Here is a 23411-nt window from a genome sequence, read left to right on the forward strand (position 1 = left end):
TTCAGGTCTCCCCAAATTACCTTCTAGATATGACAGTTTTAAAATGCTAATGACAGATATGTATACCTTTTAAATTTCACATTCAAAAGCTGTGAATAATTCTGTATAACTGGATAGTTTCAGGGGTTTTTATAACCTAAGCCTCTGGTGATGCATCCTCTCATAAACCAGTTTTCATAGCTGTGTAGAAGCTGTTGAAGCTTGCCTTCTTTTTGATCACCTCCCATGAGAGAGGGGTCTGTGCAAGAACAATGTCCCATTGTATAAGAAGTTTGCTTTTCCTTCTGAAATATTGGGAAAAGGGTAGAAAATATTCATGGGGCACAGCTGTTCAAATCTCAACTCAGACACTAAATAATTTAGCTAGGTGACCTTGGGCAAATCACTTTAACCCCATTACCTTGCAAAAGTATTCATGGAGAAAACCAAGTAAATTGAGGCAAGGGAAGACTTGACTCAACTCATTATTTTTAGTCAATTGTTTACTTGTTATGCATCAATACAGGCTTAATTTTCATCCTAAAAGTCAGATTATCAAACTCATGAAGACTCTGGGAGAAAAAGGGAGCGCACTCTTCAGGAAAACAAAAACCTTGATACTTCCCACTGTTTTAATTCCCCTAACCTAAAGAATCATTTTTTTAATGATTTAACTGAGGCATATTTTTTGTCAAGTTTAGGAAAAAAAGCAAGCATGGTGATCATCTTGTTTGGTAATGGTTTTCTTTAGATACCAAGAAAGCCACAAGGGTCCCAAAGAGATCAAAGTTCTTGTTCATTGAAATACAAAATGGAAAGTGTGACACTGCACCTTGGTCCTCCTGTGAGTCAGCTGAGCATTCTATCTCAATTCTCTTGGTCTTAATTTTTTCATCTTTAAAAGGAGATGGTAGCCATTAAGTCATGAGTAGCAGGCAAATCCCTTGGAAGTGGGATTTACCTTCGAGAGGGAGCTGAACTAGAGATTCTTCCTGGCTATATCTAGAATCCTATGCATATATATGATACACTAGTATGAATACTGAGTTGTAGAAGAGCTGGAGAATATATTGTTGGACTAGATAACATACAGAACAAATTCACACACCAACTTTTGGAGAACCATTTAATGTGATTGGAACATAGCAGCATGTGCTTTAGTTGTACAAACTTTAGAAAGCTCCAGTAAGAGTGCTTTGGGCAGAGCCAGAGTGATAAAGTACATAAGCATGATTCTTCAGTATTCAAAACAGTAATCAAGGCAGTTCCCTAGCACCAGAAAAATAAAAGAATTCCATATTTTTACTAAGAGGGAGGAGATGTAATCAACATAACCTAAAGACAACATAAATAGAGGAAAGAAGTGGGAGGGGGAGGAAAGGGAAGGACAAGGGCAAGTTCTCTTCCTTCCAGGGCTTCAGCCTAATCTTCCTAGTCAGTTCTTTGACTGTAGTTTGTGTTTTCCTTACACATACACTATATTAGAGTTGCAAATAAAGAAGCAGATTATGTATTGTACTTTTAGTAGGCTGTCCTAATGTGATATTGAATGGGATATTCCTTTGAGGGGAAAAAACAAAGCTAAAATAATGGGTTAATCCACAAAACAAAAACGTTTTAATCATAAGTCTAGGACCTAAAATTACACTGTGAAAAGATAGAACCTATACAAAGGAAGGATTCAACCAGCCATCTTTTCCACTAAAAAAGGGAAAAAATGACACCCTTAAACTCATTTAAGTAAGTTAAGTACAGGGTAAAATTATAGGTCTTTTGAAACATTCAAATTTACACTCTGAGCTATTTACAATTAAACTAGGTTTACTTTATTTAGAGTCAATGAGGAAGAATTACTGATTAAAACAAGTCCCTAGAACCAACTGGACCTATAAAAGGCTTATGCACTGTTGCTGTAACCTTTTATCAGTCCCTGAGCTTTGGATCCAGTCACTGGTTTAAACATCCCTTAAATGAGAATAAGACTGAAATAAATGATAATAAAAACATGTAGACATATATAAATATATACAGAAGCCACCCCAATGTCTTTAATGTCCAGTGTTGGCACAGGGAAACCACAGCGGGGAGGATGCCGAGGATCTTCTCAGGACTGGATGTTGGTAGAATTGAGGATTCGAGAAGGGAAGTCAGATCTGGAAGCCTTTGAAAGTTCTCGCTGTTGGAAGAGAAAAGTAGTCAGCGAGGCCAAGGTGGGGGAGACTGGGGATGGGGGTTTCAGCTCAATGAGGGGCTCCTCTTTTCCCCTCCCAGCACAGCAGCTCTGGGAAGTCCCAACAGCAGGAGACAGTCAAGCTTCTCATGATAGCAAGCAGAGAGCAGTGATGTTGCCTTAATTTGGACATGGGTCAGATTGTAGTCATCAGTCCCAAGGACATGACTTAGCTGGGGTGTCCGCATGTTCCCCCCAAGTCTCCCTAGGCCGAGAGAGCTAGTAGTACCCGAGAAGCCGGAGGTAGCACCCTAGCCTGGGAAGATCTACCAATCCCTGGGGCTGAAGGTCCTGCGACCTGCGGATGATTTGATCTCATGCTGGAGCACATGGTATGAGAAGGGAAAATAGGTTGAAATGAGTTACAGAAAGATGTTAGTGGAGGTTAGATTGAAAGAGGCAGGGCTAGAGCTGGGAAGACAAGCTGTGTGGGAGGCTCCCGGGGACCCCTTCCAGGGAAGGCCAAGGCTTTGGAGAAGTCAGGCAGAGAGAACCAGAGGGTGACCCTTCACATCACAGCCACAATGCTCATCGTTCTGTAACTGGAGCCACTATAGAATGGAATAGGATGGTGCTGGAGAAACCATCCAAGCCACCCCCTCCTCCACGATGCCCATGGTCATGACATCATGCAGGAGCTCTGCCCCCTGGTCACAGCAGCCTGAGCTGCTGTCTACTGAGCTGAGTCTACTGCTTCCCAGACTTTAACCTCTAGTCTCCACTGGGGCCTGGGAGCCTTTTAGCTGAACAGAAGGTGCTGAAGGAATGAGGATAGCAAATCACAACTGAAACTGGGCAGTACTCGCACATTTCCAAGGTGCTTTCCATGCCTGGTTCACTGTTAAAGGTGTTAATGGCTACCATTAGATATTAGAGAGGGAGGTGAATATCAAACCAAGACACCGGGTTCTCAAAGCGGGATGAGCTGTGACCGGCAGCTGAGTTAGGCTGAAGAATCTTGGCCCTTCACTGCCTCAAAATCTCCAAGCAGCTTCATGCAGCAGAGATAGGGAAAGCAGGCAAAGGAGCGTTAACTGGCTTAGAGTCAATGGGAATGAAACAGTCTAGAGTGACAGGGGTTAGTGAGGCATATACTCCATGAAACAACCAGCACACAGGCCCAAAGGAACGACATTCTGGAAGCACACAGTCAGGGTTGCATCCCTTCACTCCCCAAGTGGTGACTAGTCGGCTAGTGCTGTCTTTTATGGCAGGGGTTCACACCAGCGCAGGTGCACCAAGCATTCCAATTGTCAAGAGACCTGCCTGGGTTCTGGAGCTGGGAAGTTATGGCAAGTTTTCATAATGTGAAACCTGAGACTCCCAAGTTTAAAAGTCTATTCAGGAGGCTTTCCTCTTCCCTTACCAAAGGATTCTTTGGGAAATGTGGTTGAGCCCACGGGTTAGTACAAAAGCTTTTCTCAGGTAATGAAGCTGGTAGAGATTAGTTGGGTTTGGAGAAGAAGGGGCATGCAGGGACATACAAACCTGAGACCCAACAGATGAGCAGTCAGAGAGGAAAGGGTCCTTCTACAGAATAAAGAATTGAGACAATTACCAAGAACTCCACCAAGAGAATACTAAGATGGTCAATGCATGAATGATAGAGTTTAAGGGGAATGTCCTTCCGCAACTAAGGAATAGTTTGTCTCAGGCAGAAGGATTCAATTTAGATGTCCAATCAAGAGTCAACGTCCCTCCTGCACAGGACTTCCCATCAAAGCAAGAATGGCTTCATAGCCCCCAAAGCTGACCCTGTCCTTATCTAATATCCTATATGCCCCCTGGGAATTTCCCCATTCTACCCTGACTGTGTGCTCCTCAGGGATTGGTAGATTTTAGAAAAGGAAAATTACCACAAACTCAGAATAGGTGCTGGCAACAGAATTAACGGCGAGGTTACGCTGGAGAGAGTCCGAGTTGGGACACCCACCAGTCAGGATGCTGCCACTCAACTCAATGTTTTCTTTGTTGTGCCCCTGTCTGCCCAGAGGGGCTGTTCTTTGCCCCAAACGGTTGGGAGTCTTGGATGGCTGGCCAAAGAAAGAAAAAAAAAAAGGAAGTTAAGTGAAAAAACCATTAATGTTACCATGTCTAAAGTCATCAAAAAAAGTTCAAGGTGATTGTCATATATTCTAGATATTGTGTTCTTATACTAAAATATTTTGAGGATCTATGATTTCATTGGTGGGTTCTCCCACTGATACAGATTGCAGGCCTTCTATAACTTACTGGATGTCCTTTGAGAGTTAGGAAAAAAGCAAACAAAAAGCACATCTCTGTGGTCAACCTAGCGATGACCTAATTGGGATGTGGCTAGGCCGGACCTGAGATTAAAGACACAGACCATTCATGGAGCCTAACCAGTTTGCCAGATTTGCATTCCTTTAGCCCAAGGCCCCTGGAGCAGGATACTAGTCCTGGAATGTTCTGGAGAGTCATTTATTCAGATGGGGAGTGCTAACTATTTTACTGAATCTACTCTGCAGAGCATTCCACAAATGTCTGACAAGTTCTCCATCCCCACCCTTCTCCCCTTGAGAACTCAAAGCTGGGAATGAAAAGGACCCCTGGAACATCCCGAACAAGCTCTGCTCCCAGAATCCCAAGTTAGCATCCCCAAAAACCTTATCACCCTCATCACCCAGGCACGGCATCACCCTCCTGGGGTCACCACAGTAAGGGTCCAGTTCAGCCTGGCTACACTCTATCAGCATCTTGATTCAAAGTGAACAATCGTAGGAGTCACTGTTTTGACAACTGCAACATCAGGGAGTTAGGCTGGTGCATGGGTTCCTGCATTAACAGTGACTGACCTTGCCTCCAGCAGGGGGAGGGCGGGACCCTGGGGAGTGGTAGACAGTCCCAGCGAAGGCGGAGCGCATGGTGCTATTGGGGGTGGCGGTGGAGACTGCGGTGGAGTTAAGCTGAAGGGCAAGAGCAGGGAGGTTGGTTAGTGGCACATCTAGGGCAGCAATGCATTAACCCCCACCAACATCTCTGGACATCAGTCTCCTTTCTCCAGAGGAGCAGGTGAGGTCTAATGAAGGATTGTAGCTCAGGCACCTGGGAATTCTGCAAGGTCTAATGTTCGGCTAGTACTGAGCAACTGCAAGTTATGACCAAGTGAGGAAGAACAATTCTGAATCAAATCTGGGAAAGCAATTCACCTTTCAAGCAATTTAGGGAGTCTACCCCCACCCTCACAGAAAGCAGTCTCCTCTTACCTTGCGAACTTTGCCCGGCGTGTTGGAGCCCAGGACACGTCGCTTGCTGGGTGTCCTGGGAGTACTGCCATAGAGCATTTCAGTTTCTGTTTGTTGGGTTTTCTTGAGTTGCTGCATGAAAGTCATCAAAACAAGTGGTCAGCTCCACTGACCCCATGGGGTGGGCAGGCACAGGGAGGGGAACGGACAGATGGGCCACAGGTCAGTAGAAATCCCGCATCACAGAGGGCAGATAAGGGACAGCCACTAGCACTGCCCTCCTTCTTCACTTACTCTTTCCTGTTTTGCTTTCTCCTTCTCCAGACGATGCAGCTCCCACTGCTCCATCACATACTCCATGAAGTTTTGCCCATTCACCACAAAGGTCTTTGACTGCTCTTGTTCCCACAGTTCAATCCGGGCCTTCAGCTCTTCTTCCAGCTGGGACCAGAGACAAACCCCAGATTACTCTCCAGCCCCTCTCCCATAATGGAGACCCCAAGTGCGCAGTCTGGCTGTACAAGAGCCACATTGCAGTGGGTGTCAGCCCTGCCTTCCTGAGGGACCCAGAGCCCTCATCGCTTCATTTACATCTGAGGAAGAAGGGTTGGATCAACAAGATCCCCAGTCTCTTCCCTGGCTCCATTTGGGAGGTGAATGGTGATGCAAGTCAGCCTTGGTCAAGCAACCAAGGTCTGGGTTGGCGCTGCCCCAGGAACAACAGAACAGGCTGTCTCTGGCGAAGGAAGGGTTATTAGGCAAACTTTGTGCACTTGCAACCACTTAATTCCAGAGGAATAAAGCTAAACAAATTTTCCATTAGGTTGGACATGGTTCAGATTTATTAATGAATCCAACCATTAAAAAAAAAAAACTAGCATTTTACCAGCTCTCCCTAGGCGGGGCATTTGCATGAAGTGAGTTAATTCTTGGACAAAGAGCGTCCAGTGGCCAGTTTTCTGGCAGGAAGAATCTACTCTGAGGTTTTCGCTGAAGACCCAAGAAGCCTACGTACCTTAGGGAGAGTTTTTTGGAGCTTGGCTCTTTGCTTCTCTTCCTTCAGGAGATTTCCACCTCTGTTTGTAAACCGGCTTGGGTCTGAAGCTTTTCTCTGAGGACAAAAGACTTCTGTTAGAACCTGGGGTCAGTTACTAGCCAGCACAGCAAGAAGTCATTTCTCAGAAGCTCTTTGATCCTTCCAAACCATACTCTTCAGAAGACAGAAAAGAAGGGCCAATGAGGCTCTTTCCGCATACCAAAGTTACGCTGCAAGAAAAGAAATGTAAAGTATTCCCCATTCTGGCAGATCCCTTAGCCAGGCTGGTTCGGAAGCCCAGCAGGCCCCCAGGAGTGGGGAGACTCAGTTTGTAGGAAGCTCAATCTCCCTCCATCTGAAAAATTACCTCAAACTCTAAGAAAAGCTTCCAGCTCTCTTCCCACTTCTGAACGCCTTCAAACAGTTCTTTGTGGACCTCGTAGTAATGTTTCAGTCGCACAAGTTCAACGTCATGGAGTTGGAGAAGGGTCTCTGTATAATCCTCTGCCATTGGGAAAAAGGTCAAAGTAACCAAGTGCCATCTTTCTCTTTACCATTTCAATAGGATTACAATAAAGTCACCCTTTCTGAAAACAATTTATGCCTCTCCATTCATCCCATAATAAATAAAGCCCATTTCTTCCTTGACTCGCTGGTATTTGGCCTCCATCTACTAAAACAATCTAAAAGAATTCAATGGCTTCCATTCCTCACTTTAAATTCATCAATAAGCATTTACTAAGGGCTTCCTATGTGTGCTCAGGTTATGTGTCCCTATGTACTACAAATAATGTCAATCTATATTTGCATCAGATGAAAGAGACCCGGAGCAATGAGCATCAACAGAATAAACTCAAACTGAACCTGAGGGAGGGAGAGAGGCCCAGCAGCTGGGAAGGATCTGGACACCACGTCATCTGGAAGGAAGCTTGAGCTATGTCTCAAGGACTTGAGTCAAATACAAAAACCCCAAAGCTAGAAGACAGAGTGGAACGATTGAGGAAGAAAGGGGTCAGCATGACTGAGAGAAGTCAAGGGCAATGTGTCGAGATGACACACCCAGGAGAAGAGGACGCTTTTGACAAAAATAAGGAAGATGATGGGAAGGAAAAGATGAGTTATCTTGGATATGTTGAGATGGAGAGGCATCTGGAACATACACTTTAAATTGTCTGGCAGATAGCTGACAAAATAGGAGAGCCCCCTGGGGTTAGATATAGATTCCTTGAAAATTATAATTGGGCAAGTTATGAGACCAAGAAATGATAAAACAAAATATAAAGAAGAAAAAAAATAGAAGAAAATGTGAAACATCTCAAAAGAAAAGCAAGATCAAGAAGAGAAATCAAAAATAATTCAACTACCTGAAAACTATGATCAAGAAAAGAATACTGTTACAATAATACAGTAATAAAATTGTCCTGGATTATAACAAAAAAAAGTAGAAATAGAAAAAAATTCACCCATCATCACGAGAGATCCTAGGAGGAAAACTAACAGGAATGTCATAGTCAAATTCTAAAACCTCCAGTTTAAGGATAAAGTATTCAGAGTAACAAGAAAAAACAATTCACATATGGTAGAGTCACAATTAGAATTACAAGATCTATCAATGGCTACATTAAAAGACCATTAGTGGGGCGGCTAAGTGGCGTAGTGGATAAAGCACCGGCCTTGGAGTCAGGAGTACCTGGGTTCAAATCTGGTCTCAGACACTTAATAATTACCTAGCTGTGTGGCCTTGGGCAAGCCACTTAACCCCATTTGCCTTGCAAAAACCTTAAAAAAAAAAAGGGGGGGGGAAGACCATTAGTAGGGGGAAGCTAGGTGGCACAGTTGGATAGACCATAGCCCTGGAGTCAGAAGGACCTGACCTGAGTTCAAATCCACCCTCAGACACTTAATAATCACCTAGCTGTGTGATCTTGGGTAAGTAACTTAATCTCACTGCCTTGCAAACCTGTTTCCCCCAAAAAAGACTATTAGTCTTCGAATACTATGTGTTATAGAGCAAAAGAAATGGAGTTGCAGCCTATCATACCTAGCAAAGTTAAGAATAATCCTAAACAACAACAAAATGAACAGCCAGACTTTCAGAATTTTTTATTGCAAAAAGACCTATATCTACTTGATAGAAAATAAAGGATCCGAAAGAAAGATTAGGTAGACAATAAAAAATTAATGCCATGGCACTCAATAAAGACAAATCTACTTTTTATATTGGAAATGTAAGCCATATGTCCAAGTTATTATTAGTAATTAGTTAGTTCGAAGTTAAGACTGGGGTAAAGCTGAGTAGGATGAAATTCTAAAAAGTATAATGATGTGGGAAAAGAAAAAATTATCTTTTACAAATGAGGTAAAAAGAATAAGGAGTAAATAGATAGGGAAGTAGTGTTGGTAGTTTTAGAAACCTACTCTCATTGGGATTAGGTTAAAGAGGTAATTATAAACACATACACACACATCTATATAAAATCTAGAAGGGTATAATAGACTTTTTAAATTCAGAAAGAAATAAGAGGAGATAAGGGAAGGTACTGAATTAGAGAAGGAATTCTTGGAACGGTGGTCAATTAAGGAATAGGAGGGCAAGGTACCAAGAAGAAGTAAAGTAGGAGTGAGGTTGTTGCTTTCAAGAAATGTTATAAAAATTAGGGATATAGATCAAGTGTAAAATTATGTTAAAAAAGGGAATAGTAATTATGATAGCTTAGAAACTTAAAAAAGCTAACCAGAGTTAATCAAAAGAGAAAAATAGGAAAACTATACTATATATCAGCAATATCAATCATTGTTTTAGACTTTAAAATAATTACAAATATTGCTATGCTGGTAGATTTAGAAAAATGTGAAAATATTTTAACTTATGAAGGATGCTATCCAACTTCAGAGAAACTGAGAATTAAGTGGAAATAAACACAGTATGGTCTTTACATTTGTCTATAAATGTATAGGGGTATATATGTGTAGGGTTATAGATTTTATAATTTTATATATATATATAAAAACACACACACATACATGTATGTGTAATATGTAAGTATGTGTGCGTGCATATCTAACCTTAACTGTAGTCTTGATTAGCAGATCTGGCTGGGGGGGGGGGGGGGCTGCGGGATTTCAGGAAACAGTGTCCAGTGGAGAACAAAAGAAAACAAAGAAGCTAAGGATGGACAGTTTTGAACCAATGTTGTAGTATTAGATAGGCTTTCTTGAAATTTAAATCTATTGCTTTATATTTTGGATCATCTCATGTTTTGCTTGCATGACAACTTTTCTTACTTTGTATTTAAGTTTAAAAAGATAAAAATTGTACAAATAAATATAGCCAAGATAAGGAGGAAAACAGATGGTTTGAGATAAAGGTCTTACAACAAAAATACATAAAGAACTGAAATCTATTAGAATATAAGCCATTCCCATTTGATAGGTGGTCAAAAGATATAAACAAGTAATTTTCCAACTCAGAAATCAACACAATTTATATTCATATAAAAAAAGTTCTAAATCCTTAGAGAAAAAAATTCAAACAACCTCCAGATATTGTTTTACATCTTGGCTGAAATGATTGAATGGGAAAGTAATAAATGTTGGAGAGATTGTAGAAAAATTGGGACACTAATTCATTATGATGGAATTTTTTTTTTTGGTTTTTTGCAAGGCGAATGGGATTTAAGTGGCTTGCCCAAGGCCACACAGCTAGGTAATTATTAAGTGTCTGAGACCGGATTTATGATGGAATTTTTAACTGATCCAATCATTTTGGAGAGCGATTTGGAATTTTTCCCAAAGAGTTATTAAACTGCCTATATATACCCTCTGACCCAGCAATACCAATAATCTTTATGTTTTAAAATGTTTTTAGTAGCTCTCTCTTTTCTGGCAAAGAACTGGAAATTGCAGGAATAGCCATCAATTGGGGAATGATTGAATAAGTTGTACTACTGTGCTATAAAGAATGATGAGATCATTGTTCTTAGAAAAACAAGAAAAGTTGTGTATGAAATAATGAAGAGCAAATGAACAGAGAATCAAAAACACATTGTATAAAGTAAGAGCAATATTGTTTTAAGAACAACTTTGACTAAGTTATTTTAATTACTTATATAAACCCAAATTAACTATAAAGAACATATAAAGAAAGATTCTATCTGCAGAAAAAGAATTTTATATGCATACACACATATTTGTCAATTTCTAGGATAGGGGAGAAGACAGAAAAAAAATTACATAATTGTGTTTATGTTTGAAAGAAATAGCGAATTGTTGGTAGATCTGAAGATTCATACACAATCATCTTATTGTACTGTTATGGAAATGTTTTATTTAATAATTATGCATTAATTAAAAAAAGGAAAAATAATACAAAATATTTTTAAGAACTAGAAAATGTGGGCAATTTCCTTTTTCATTCCTCAGAAACTATGCTAATTTCATGCCTCTAATCATACCCCTTTCCTTTCCAGATGATGACTTGGTCATTTCACCAAGGAGATTCAGAACATCTGACAATCTTCAACACCATTTTTGCATCATCTTTCCTCCATTTCAAGGACAATAAGCCTTGCTCTTTGTTATGGGTAATCCTTCCAACTTTAGCCTTGATGCCAATGACTCCTACATCTTTCTTTAAGATCTTGCTCTTATCATTCCTTGTCTCTCATTCATCTTTAATCACTCCTTCACTATTTCTTTGGTATTGCCCTACAAATGCACCAAGGCCTCCCAAACCCTAAAAGATACTTTTATGTCTTTCCTTATCTGCTCACTCAGGGTACACTTCCCACCTCTCCTCTTATAAAGGTCTTAATCTTCCTTGACATCTCAGCGTTTACCAAATCTTTTGGGATTCTCTCTCTTCTCAGCTTGAGGAGTTTACCAGACATTTTAAATTGTTCTCTTGGTTCTTCTTTTCCCCCTCTCTAAATATTCATTCTCTGATGTCAGCTCCTCAATTTCTGAAGGGAAGTACCTTCCTTTATAGTCTTGCCTTTCACATGGATAGTTTCAGGAATCTCTTCCATACTGTAACTCCCTATTTTCAGCTCTACCTTCTCTTCAGTGGCCTACAGGAACATGTATACCTTCAACTTTAACTTACTTTCCCCTCCAAAACCTGCTCCTTTCTTTGGGTCCATCTTTTCTTAGTGATACCACCATTTGCCCCATCTCTCATGTTGGAATTGGGGCTAACAGGTTCTCACCTATCTAATTAGCAAAACCTACTGGAGAGTACCCTATCACATCTCTGTCATCTCTTCTCGCTATTCATCACTCTTGCTATCTCCTTAGTACAAATCCTCACTTAAAATATCTGAACTACAACAGCTTCCAAACAGGTTCAACAATTCAACAAATGTTTATCAAGCACCTACTATGTGCAAGAAACACGACCTCCTACTATAAGAGGCATGGAGACCCAGATTCAGAGGCAACAAGACCTGGATTCACAAGCCCTTCTTCAGACATAAACTGGATGTTGATCCAAGCAATTCTGACTAAGTAGCTAAAATATTGCAAGGGGGAGAAGGAAAATTTTCTAGTTCATGAAGCTCCCCCAAATGAATGAAATAACTCAGGACCTGCCTGATTTTCCACCCTTCTGCCAACCCTCAAATTTTGCCAACGTCCTGTGTGAACTCTGGGAACAAGTTGTTTGTTTTTGAAGTTATTCTGGGGATGGAAGAGAGGGAAGTATAAACAAAGAAATAACCATGAAGCTATTTCAAAAAGCCAGTGAAGATGTTAGGGAAGAGGTGGAACCTGCTCTGAGCTTTACAGGAAAGAGGATGAAGACATACATGTAGAGGCAGAGATGATGGAAGGTAGGATATAAGGAAAAGTAGCTGCTTAAAGTGACTGCAAAGATGGATGAGAAACAGATGGCCAAGTCTTCACACTGCTAACATTTCAAACTTCTTTAACCCAGATTTGGTTATTCCATCAATACTCTGCTCCAAACCCTTCACTTCAACTTTCTCCTGTCATCCTCTTAGGAGTTTGTTCTCCTTGGTCTGTGTTTAAAGGCTCTCTACAATGTGGTACCAACCACTCTATTCCAGTCTCATCTTTCTACTTTATGTTCCAGACAAAGTGGACTAGTATCCTAGCTCATTCCCTGTGTGTCTATCCTGGCTCATTCGCTATGCTTACAATTTCCCAGAAACTCACTGTAATAGTGGAAAAAAAAGTCCAATCAATTGCCACTTTTTTTAAAGAAAATCTTTCTTGATCTCTCTAATAGAGATATAATACTGTATAGTATTATCACATCTCAGACCTCACAAAGCACTCTGTACCATAATACACACAAATGTATATATTTATTATTTGTAAATATATTACATCTTCCCTACTAAACTAAGAGCAGGATATGCCTTATTTATGTCATATTTATTTGTGTCTTAATCTCTAATTGTAGGGACAGCTAGGTGGTACAGTGGATAGAGCATCTGCCCTGGAGTCAGGAGTACCTGAGTTCAAAGCTGGCCTCAGACACTTAACGATTACCTAGCTGTGGGGCCTTGGGCAAGTCACTTAACCCTACCGCCTTAAATAAAAAAAAAAGAAAAAGAAAAGAAAACCTTAAACTCTAATTGTATCTACTTTTGTCTTCAAGAATATTTTTTGAAACCCTTTCAAAAATGTTATTTGTTACATAGGCTGGCTCTCTGACAAGGAAAGACTGTAAAAAAACAAAAATACATCAAATAAAAACTTATTTTTGATTAATTTGAAATTTTTTTGGAGGCAATCAAGGTCAAGTGTTATGCCCAAGGCCACAGCCAGTAAATGTCTGAGGCTGGATTTGAATTTGGGTCCTCCTGACTCCAATGCCCCAACAAAACATTTTTTTAATACTTTTGTCACCTCCCAGCATTCTTCTGTAGAAGTGGTGGTGGACTGGTCTTACAGGTATAGAACCCTGAATAGAGTCAGATTATTTTTTTTAGAATGCATTGAACAGGGGCAGCTGGGTGGCACAATGGATAGAGCACTGGCCCTGGAGTTAGGAATACCTGAGTTCAAATCAGGCCTCAGACACTTAATAATTACCTAGCTGTGTGACCTTGGGCAAGCCACTTAACCCCATTTGCCTTGCAAAAACAACAACAACAACAAAAACCCTAAAAAAAAAAGAATGCATTGAACAATTTTGTACATTTTTTTCTTTTCTTCTTTTTTTTTTGTAAAAAAAGTTGTCATATGGGATGACTCTTTGGAAGAGGGAGATGGAAGAGGCAGTGTCAAAAAGTAGCAATTAAAAATACTGAGCACCCAAGTTTCTCATGCTTATCTACAAAATTATGTACCCCATACCAACCATCAAAATAAGGAGCAAAGGCTTTTCTTTGCTCCTGGCTATAGAAGCACTTTTCCCAATAGAGAGCCAGCTCCACGCGGATTGCTTCAACCACTTTTTTCACATTCTGCATCTTTAGCTCCTCCAATCGATCCACTTCTGATTGCAGCTGCAAAAGGAAGAAATACCAGAAAATGCTCACCTTAATTTGGAGCACAAGGGGACCCCTCCCCCACTCACCGAGAGCCCATTGCCCCCCAGCATCCAGCAATGCACCCAGCCGCCATCTCTAAGCATCCTTTGCCTTCCTATACACCCAAGATCCTGCCTGAACAGTAGCAGCTCACTGAGCAGAGGACAGCAGCCACACCACACCCAGGGAGGAGAGCCAGAATGCACAGCAGGCATTTCCACAGTGAAGGTATGAAGGATATTCCCTACATCTTGCAAATGCTATTAAGGAATTATAGACATGTCTAAAATAGCTTTAACAGTAATGGAGGATTCAAAACCTAGAAGTTAAACGTGACTTTGAAAATCCATAGCATACTCATGCGTACACCCACACCAACACTTGGAATGACCACTATTTTCTGAGAAAGCAGCTCAGCCCCACTATGTCACCCTCAGCACATCACTTTTAAGAGGTGTCAAACTCCCCCTTACCGCTTTCCTTATATTAGTCTTTGACCCGGTCATGAACATGGCTAGCGCTTCTCTCTCCTCAGGGGGTATCTGTAACCGGTCCCAGAGTTCTCTGATTCGAGATCGCAGGCCCTCACACAGGCCTTCATTCTGAGCTTTCCGCGTTTCCAACTAAAGCAGGAAAAAGTCAAAAATGATACAAAGCAAAGCCACCTAAGTCTTACACCTTCCCAAAGAAAAACAACTTATAATATTGTAGTTCAACTTGCAAATATATCTTATTAAGCTGATTGAGTCATATAGTCCCAAGTTTTTTTTTTTTAAGTTAAAGGTGCACAAAAGAAATAATGATCTACTGTTTGACAGATCCAAGATCATTAGCTTCTGGGACAAGAACTCACCATTGACAAAATTTGTTGGGAAAACGGAAAAATTAGGTATATATAGAAACCATCTCACAACACTTTACCAAAATAAGGTCAAAAGAGATACAGGATTTATATATATAAAAGGGAAATACCATAGATCTGATAGAGTATTTCTTGATTTGTTAATTGATCTATGGAAAGGGGAGAAATTTGAGTACAAGAAATAAGAGTATGTTATAAATTGCAAAATGGATGATTTTGCCTATATTAATCAAAAAAATTTGCATTAATAAAACCAATGATTTCAAGATTAGAAGAAAAACAAAGTGTCTCTGATAAAGATCTGTTTCTAAAATAGAGAAATGAATCAAATTTATAAGGTTACAAAGTCGTTCCCCACTTGATAAATAATCATAGATATGAACAGGTAGTTTTACATCAAAGGAATTAAAACTATATATAATCATATGAAAAAATGCTTCAAATCATTATTGCCTGGAAAAATGCAAATTAAAACATGAGATATACCACCTCACACCTAAGAGATTGGCTAAAATGACAAAAAAGGGAAAATGATCAATGTTGCAGAAGTTGTGGGAAGAATGCGACATTAATGCATTGTTGGTGGAGTTGTGAACTAATCCATTCTTTCTGGAGAGCAATATGGAACTGGGCCCAAAGAGCAATAAAACTGATCATGATCATATCCTTCGATCAAGCAATACCAATATTAGGCCAACATCCAGAAGAAATTATGAAAAATGGGAAAAGGACTACATGGTCCAAAAATATTTGTAGCAGCTCTTTTTGTAGTGGCAAAGAATTGGAAATGGAGGGGATGCCCATCAATTGGGAAATGACTGAACAAATAAATAATTGTACATGAATGTTATGGAGTGCTATTGTTCTATGAGAAGTATGGAAAGAATTCACCAACTGATATTGAGTGAAGGGAGCAGAACCAAGAGAACATTAACAACACTGTGAGCTGATCAACCTTGATAGATGCAGATCCTTCCTCTCAGCAGTTCAGAGAGCTAGGACAACCCTAGGAGACCTAGTATGGATAGCACTGTATATAGTGAAAGAAAAAAAACTACAGAATCTTTTTTTGAGATGTTATTTTTCTTCAATAATTACTAAGCTGTTAACTCACCTTTCATTATTTTCTTGATATCACTCATTTTCTCTTCCCAATTTTTACTCTACTTCCCTTTAAAATCTTTTTTGAACTATTCCACAGCCTGACACCAATTCATATTTTTCTTGGAGGCTTTGGTTATAGGAGCTTTGACTTTGTTATCTTTTGATCTTGTCACCACAGTAATTTTTTATGGTCTGATTGCTTTTTTCTGTTTGCTAATTTTTCCAGCCTATTACTTGACTGTCTCCAGGGTGGAAGGCCCATTGCCCCAAGCTTCAGGGAGTTTTGTGCCACTGTTTTCAGAAGTATTTCTAGGGATCTGCAAGTTTTCAGATCTTCCAAGGTGGTAGGATCTAAGGAGAGGTGCTAATTTCTTTATTGGCCAATGCTCTGGGCTGTGAGTGACCACAAGCACTCTGTTCTACTCTAAGTACGAGGAGAGTCCCCACTCCCCTTAGTCAAAAGTTTGCTATTGCTCCCCCCCCATCCCCACCTTGGGATTGCCACCCAGGACCACAGCCAAGATCTGAGAATGGGAAAAGCAATAGAGTCCTTTGCCTCAAAGCTAGCAAAGAGGACTCCCTCCCCCATAATCTCCTTCTGACCAGTTGTTTGAACCCCTCACTTTCTATGGGCTAAGAGCTTGGAAAGCTGCTGTTGCCGCGGATGATTCAGTAGCTCTCAAAGCTTGCTCTGGATTTGCTGATGCCTGTCTGCACTGGTTGAAGGCGAGACAGTTCTTTCCTGCTGACCTTCTAAATTGTCTCTGGATCTGTGTTCTAGATTAAGAGGTCACAGCTGCCTGATTCAATCACCCCATGGCTGCTCCTGCTCTGCAAAAGAGAGCCCTGTCAGGCTGGCAAGGCCTGTGCCACTCTCTCACCTGGCTGCAACAGCCTTTCTTGCAGACCTCTTTGTTGTCTTGTGTTTGGAAAATTGTTTCACTTGTCTTTTTTATGGGTTCTGCTCCTTTAGAATATTTTTTAGTCATTATTTAAAGGTATGGGGGGGATTTGGGGGGAGAGCTCAAACTTTACTTCATAAGCTTGGCTCCACCTCTTGAACTCCAACTTTCAATTCCATATTTGTATATTTACGTTTTAGTCAATTTTCGGAAAAGTGGAATATAAACGTTACTGATAATTTTGTTTACTCATTACCTTTTCCTTCTTCCACTGCCTACATATTTTCTTTTCTCCCTTAAACAAAAACATCAAAAAAGGGACAGTTTTCTGAAGTGTACAAGTTTATCAAGAACTTTCCAAGTCAGAGCTGAGAATCCTTATTCTAAAAATAAAAGTTTCAAAGCCAATGACCATAAACTCCTCCAGCACTTAAGTTATATATCAATTTGAAAGCAACTTGATGTAAATGAACAATGCCAATATACCATCTCCCACCCATAAAATTAGTAAAAATGGAAAGATGTAGTGTTGATGGGAATGAGGAAAAATAAACTTGTTGCTGAATCACTGAAGCTGTAAATTGATCCAATCATTACAGAAAGCAATTTGGAATCAGAGAGCAATGTCATAAAATTGTTCTGGCCTTTGCACTAGGACTCTATTGGGTGTGTGTCTCTCAGAGATTAATCACAATAAGAAAAGAACTACCACCTGCTCCAAAATATTCCTAGCTACTTGTGTAGGGAAAAAAAAAATCGAAACAAACTGTGTACCCATTGAGAAATAACTGAATACATTTTGATTATGAATACAGGGGACTAACAAAAGCAAATAATCCAAAGAATTCTAGAGACATAGATGAAATAATTCAGGAGAAAAGAACCAAAATTCTCCTTCTCTCTCCTGATAGATATAGCTAGGTAATTGAAACAGCTATGTAAATCAAGGTAACTTTAAATGGCAACAAAAGTCAGATAAAAATCTTGAATAATATTGGCAATAATGTAACCAATAATAAATATGACTTTTCTTAACAGACACAAAAAAACCTAGCATAATGTACACATTAAAATTCTGTTATTTCACTTGTTTTCTGGTATAGTAAATTGTGGAAGATTTGACTGGGATGGGGGGAAACCAAATACAATGCACAAAGGAGCTTATTTACCTGTCGGAGTAGGGTTTGGAGAGCAGCTATGTTCTCCAGTGACAGGCAGAATGCATCTTCCTCTTCACACACCACATCTCTCTCAAAGCTGGTGTCGGGGGTGTGGTCTAATTCTTCCATACAAAGTATGATTTGCCTCTTTGTGCTGATAAATTCCTCCCGTCTGCTTGCCTAGGAGAAAGTAAAGCAATAATGAGGCTGTGCACAGGTGAGCTGCCCAGCCAGATGGGGGGGGGGGGGGGGGAGGGTGTGGTACCTTGGTTTCAGCCAGAGCCTTCAGGTGCTGCCTGAACTGGTCCAGCTGCTCCAAGCTGGGGACACAAGTAGCATCAATGCTATAGGGTGTCATACAAAGAATCTCACAAAAGTCTTGGTCTCGTTCTTGAAGCAGCTTTAATTCTTGCATCCTCTCCTTCTTCTTCTTGAGCATGACTTCAACCCGAGTGCGCAAATCCTTTTCCAGCTGTAAGATGGTGCTCTCTTCTTTTTCCTGCATCAAAAAAGGTGTAAGGTTCCCCAATGACTTTCCTCAAAATCAAGCAAGATTTTGAGGAACACATAGTTTAGTCTGCCAGATGAGGGTCAACTTGGCTAAATTCAAAGATTCTATCACAAAACTGGCTGTAGGGTGAAGAACCATTCAGACACTCAAGTTAAAGAGGCATATTGATGGAAATTAAAGGTATGCCTTTTTTAATGAGATACTAAATCAAAACATTATACTACTGAAAATACTATAATAAAATCTAGTGATGTGCATGTTTTATCATTCAGCTATATCCACTCAGTCCAATGAGAGCTTCTCAAGGGGAACTACTGGTCTTTTTGTTGGCTTGAAGGGGTACTGGGTGAACTGTTTATTGGCAGGGGTCCCATGGGCAGGTTCCTAGATGGTCCAACACGCCTCCCACCCAGACCGTTACTGTTTTGTCCTTCATTCTACGAGCTGTGGCCACTTCTCAGAGCTGAGGCTCAACTTCTGACAAACAGATCTCTAGAACAAGCTCAGAAAACTTACTTCAAAGGCTTCCAGGCTCAATTCCCCACACAGAGTATCAAGCTCTTTTCGACAAAAGCTGATACTTTTTAAGAGCCTCTGCTTTAGACTCTCTTCTTCTGCAATCATCATGTCCAATAGACCCTAGAGCAAAAGAGTCACCCAAAGAAGGATTAGGGGAGCTGGCAGGTTCCCTACAATAGGTTCACCCAACCATTTATGAGAGGACAACAAATAACCAACAAGAACAACAAATAAAAACAAAGCTACACACCTTTATGTGCTTCTTGACAACCTCGGTCCTCTGGAGCCTCTGGTCCTCTGGAATTCCAATTAATTCCCAAATTTCTCTAAGATGGTTTAGGGCTTTTTGAAGACATGCTACTGATTCCTCTGCCAGCACTTCACTAAAGAAGAACATAAATCAATCAGTACTGGCCCTGGAATCAGGAGTACCTGAGTTCAAATGTGACCTCAGGCACTTAATCCCTGACTGTGTGACCTTGGGCAAGTCATTTAACCCCACTGCCTTGCAAGAAAAAGGACATAAATCTGAGAAACTCCAAGACTAAAAGTCATGTTTACATTTGTAAATTTGTATTTGTACCGCCAGTGTTTAGCCCAGTGCTTGACATACAGTAAAACATTTAATTTTTAACCCACTCACTTTTATTTTATTTTTATTTATTTATTTTCTAATTACATGTAAAGACAGTTTTCAATATTCACTTTTGTAAGATTTTTAAGCTCCTATACTATTGTTTTATAAGAAATCATGAGGGACAAGACTTCAGAGTAGCCTGGAAAGACTTTCAGGAACATCTGATGAGAGTGAAGGGAACAGAACCAGAAGAACATTGTACACATATCAGCATTGGGTGATGATGAACTATGATGGACTTGTACAATAATCAAAGATAATTTTAAAAGACTTGTGATAGAAAATACCATCCATATCCAGAGAAGGAACTGTGGAGTTTAAATGCAGACCAGAGCTTACTAATCTTCAATTTCTTAAGAGCTGTCTTAAGTATTATGAGATTTTTTTCCCCCCCTTCCCCCCCTCCCCATTTTGATTTGATTGGATAGACATTTAACATGGTTATATATTTATAGCCTATTAGACTGCTTTCTGTCAGGGGGAGGGAGAAAAATGTAAAACTCAAAACTAGCAAAAATATGATTATTGAAAGCTACTACATGTAGTTGGAATAAATAAATATGACTGCAAGGGGGTAGAGAAAAGATTTTAAGTTACAAATTTTTTTCCTTGTCCCCCTTCCCAAGTTGGCAAGCAATATGACATAGGTTATACATGTACAATCATGTTAAACATTATTTCCATAATCCTATTGTAAAAGAATTAGAACAAAAAGGTGAAATAAAACTAAAGTGAAATAGTATGCATCAATCTGTACTCAGATTGGCATTTTCGATTTACAAGTCTTTTAGAATTGACTGATCACTATATATTGCTGAGTAGAGCCAAGTCATCCATCATACAGTGTTGCTATTAACGTGGTATATGTTACCCTAGTTCTGCTCACTTCACTTAGCATCAGTTCATGCAAATCTTTTTATGTTTTTCTGAAATCTGTCCATTATTTCTAATAGAATACCATTCCATTATACCACAACTTGTTAAGCCATTTCCCAGTTTATGGGCATCCCTTCAGCTTATAGTTCTTTGCCACCACAAAAAGAGGTGCTGTTAATATTTTTTGTATATATCAGTCCTTTTCCATTTCTTTTCATCATCTCTTTGGGATACCAAACTAATCCACTTGTTTTATTTTTACCAACTTATAAAAATCTAATAAAATGAATATTCCAATTCTCAATCGTTTTTTAAAGAAACACATAATAGGGGGGCAGCTAGGTGGCACAGAGCACCAGCCCTGGAGTCAGGAGTACCTGAGTTCAAATCCAGCCTTAGACACTTAATTGTCTAGCTGTGTGGTCTTGGGCAAGCCACTTAACCCCATTGCCTTGCAAAACAAACAAAAAAAATGCATAATAGCCACTACCAACATATTTAAATTATCTCAACTTTTCATCATAGCTCTGTGAGGAAGGTAATACAAACATTATCCCCAATTTATAGATGGGACACCCAGAAGAGATTACAGGAATCCACAGTCATGTAGATAGGTACCTGTCGGAGTAACAGAATTCTATACTTTCAATTTCAAATTGGATCTTGGTAGACTGAGGTAAGAGAGGAATCAAGGAAATACCAGTAAAGCAAAGCCGTATCGATCCAGAATTCTGACGACTAGGGTACAAATAAGGTTTTTTCCCCTTCTCCATAATCCTATACAAGGCATTGACTGAGTCAAGAGACTCAGGAAAGAGAAGATCATGCAGTCTGAGCTTCCCTAAACTCTGCTCCTCAAAATTCGCCAATGTCTTCAAAATTTTCCTTCCCCAGCTTAGGATAAGAAATAACTTCTTAGATGCTCCCTCATATCCTTTTCTTCCTTTACCAGAGCCAAAAGCCCCTCTTACCAAAGCTACCCCCCTCTTACCTGCCTCAATGAATACTTTTGCTGAATACTCCAACTGCCCAGTCATCTTCACTCTCATAGCTTTTATTCTATTTTACTGGATCTTTTTCCCTTCCCTTCACAGATTCAGGTCTTCCTTTTGTTTAAGAGAACAATTTTTTGTTGGGTTTTTTTCCTTTTCACTCCCCCTTCTTATAGCCAAAGGTGATGAAAAATTAGTCAATCATTTCTATCTCCATTTCCTCATTACTCATAGCTTTCTTCTCCCCAAATTTCCAACTCCTACTATTGGACATTTTGACTTAGCTAGTCTACAAGCACCTCAATTTCAACATATCAAAACCCAAATTCATCTCCTAAACACAGTGCAAAGCCTATGTTAACTACTGGGTTACATACTATTAGGAGAAAAGGAAATGACAGATCCAAGCATATTTTAATTTTAATGTAATGATTGGTCTATCAATCCACATAGAAAAAAAGACGCATGGACAAACACAATTTCCAAATTGTGATTTCTTGTCAAACCAACAGCCCATTGAGTTAGTCTATAGGTACATCTATCTACATTAAGCAAACTTTATTGTTCAAAATCTTAATGAGGATGGGGACCATGTCTTCATTACTTTGTATCACCCAACCCCTACCTAGGCCTAGCATGTTTATTTAGCATGGGAATCATATCTAGAGTGGGAAAGAACCCTCATTTTTCCCATGAAAAAAATGGAGACCAAGAATTAAATGATTTGCCCAAGGTCATAAAGGTGATAATCAAAGGCAGGACTTGTACCCAAGCACTTTATTATTTAAATATTGACACATAAATTTATGTATTGTCCACTTTAAAAATTTCCATTTGATAGATCAGACAAAAATCATTTTTCTATCATGGAATTATGTCTTCAACCAGAAACATTCTAATTATGAACTAGTTGCATGTCAGCTCTTTTTATGCATATTTATTTAGAAATTTTTTCCAATTCCATGTTAAAGTTTTTCAACATTCATTTTCAACATTCATTCACTGCAGATTTATAAATTACATAATTTTCTTCCACTTTCCTTCCCCCTCCCCTCACTGGCTAAGAATCTAGAGAACACTGTACATGTAAAAACATAAGAGAATTTTTATAAAGTGAACCTAGTATTCAGATTTTGTAGTTTTGTTGTTTTTTTTTTCTTTGAGATATGGATGGATTTGTCCATAACTGATCTCCCAGGGTTGTCCTAGCTCTTTGATCTGCTAAGGAACAAATGTGAGCTCCTTTAAAACCGGGATGGTATATAATCTATCAAATTACAAAACTCTCCAAAAAAGGGAGCTTTACTGTTCTAAGATCATATTAAAAAGGTAGAATTCCTATCTTCTAGGACCTTATCTAAAATAGACCAAAGTGACACTGGTGAAAAGATAACCATTTTTCTGTTAAAGGCTACTGACCCATGAGAGAAATGAAGGATCAAAGATATCAGAATCATTGAAGCTAGAGTCAGAAGGCTATTATCCAACCTTTTACAAATGATTAAACTAGGCAGAAACATGTTCAGTATGAACTGAAAGTCAAAGCTAGTTAGTTAATGGAAGAATCTAACTCAGGTCTCCCAATTCCTAATTTAAGGTTTTCTACTCTAGAAAGATGCCTTTCTTTGAAGATCACCTAGGGAAAAAATTTAATTTTAGATTTATAACATATTATAGCATATAAAAAGGAAAAAATTGAGAAGGCTAGAAGAAAGAGAGCAAAACAATCTGCTGATGAAATAGAGACAACCCTCAAAAATGCCCCTTCAGACTTCCCCAAGTGTTACCACCAAGGTTGAAAACTGTATAGGTCTTTGGGTTTCTCTCTCTCTCCATTCCTATATTATTCAGTCATTCACTAAATACTACTCAATTAATTTCCCCTCTGAAATTTCCTC

The 23411-nt window shown here is 39.5% G+C and overlaps 1 protein-coding gene across 5 annotated transcripts in view; it reads right to left on the bottom strand.

Moving 5' to 3' along the window:
• Positions 1-1091: 1091 nt before the first annotated feature.
• Positions 1092-23411, bottom strand: part of PRC1 (protein regulator of cytokinesis 1) — a 29330-nt gene continuing 7010 nt past the window's right edge. Inside the window, exons 2-16 of one of the 5 annotated variants that reach the window (XM_074234054.1) lie at positions 19259-19391; positions 19006-19128; positions 18244-18477; positions 17988-18158; positions 14424-14573; positions 13779-13926; positions 6819-6955; positions 6431-6526; positions 5710-5856; positions 5437-5547; positions 5026-5136; positions 4066-4242; positions 3698-3739; positions 3105-3200; positions 1092-2155 (exon numbers count right to left, since the gene is read on the bottom strand). In XM_074234054.1, coding sequence (XP_074090155.1) covers positions 3153-3200; positions 3698-3739; positions 4066-4242; positions 5026-5136; positions 5437-5547; positions 5710-5856; positions 6431-6526; positions 6819-6955; positions 13779-13926; positions 14424-14573; positions 17988-18158; positions 18244-18477; positions 19006-19128; positions 19259-19391 — 1828 coding nt within the window. In that variant the 3' untranslated portion in view covers positions 1092-2155; positions 3105-3152. The remainder of the gene's footprint in view (positions 2156-3104; positions 3201-3697; positions 3740-4065; positions 4243-5025; positions 5137-5436; positions 5548-5709; positions 5857-6430; positions 6527-6818; positions 6956-13778; positions 13927-14423; positions 14574-17987; positions 18159-18243; positions 18478-19005; positions 19129-19258; positions 19392-23411) is intronic. The other 4 variants (XM_074234053.1, XM_074234056.1, XM_074234057.1 and 1 more) reach the window with 4 other exon arrangements.

Source organism: Macrotis lagotis, chromosome 4 (assembly GCF_037893015.1).
Source record: "Macrotis lagotis isolate mMagLag1 chromosome 4, bilby.v1.9.chrom.fasta, whole genome shotgun sequence".
NCBI lineage: Eukaryota > Metazoa > Chordata > Mammalia > Peramelemorphia > Peramelidae > Macrotis > Macrotis lagotis.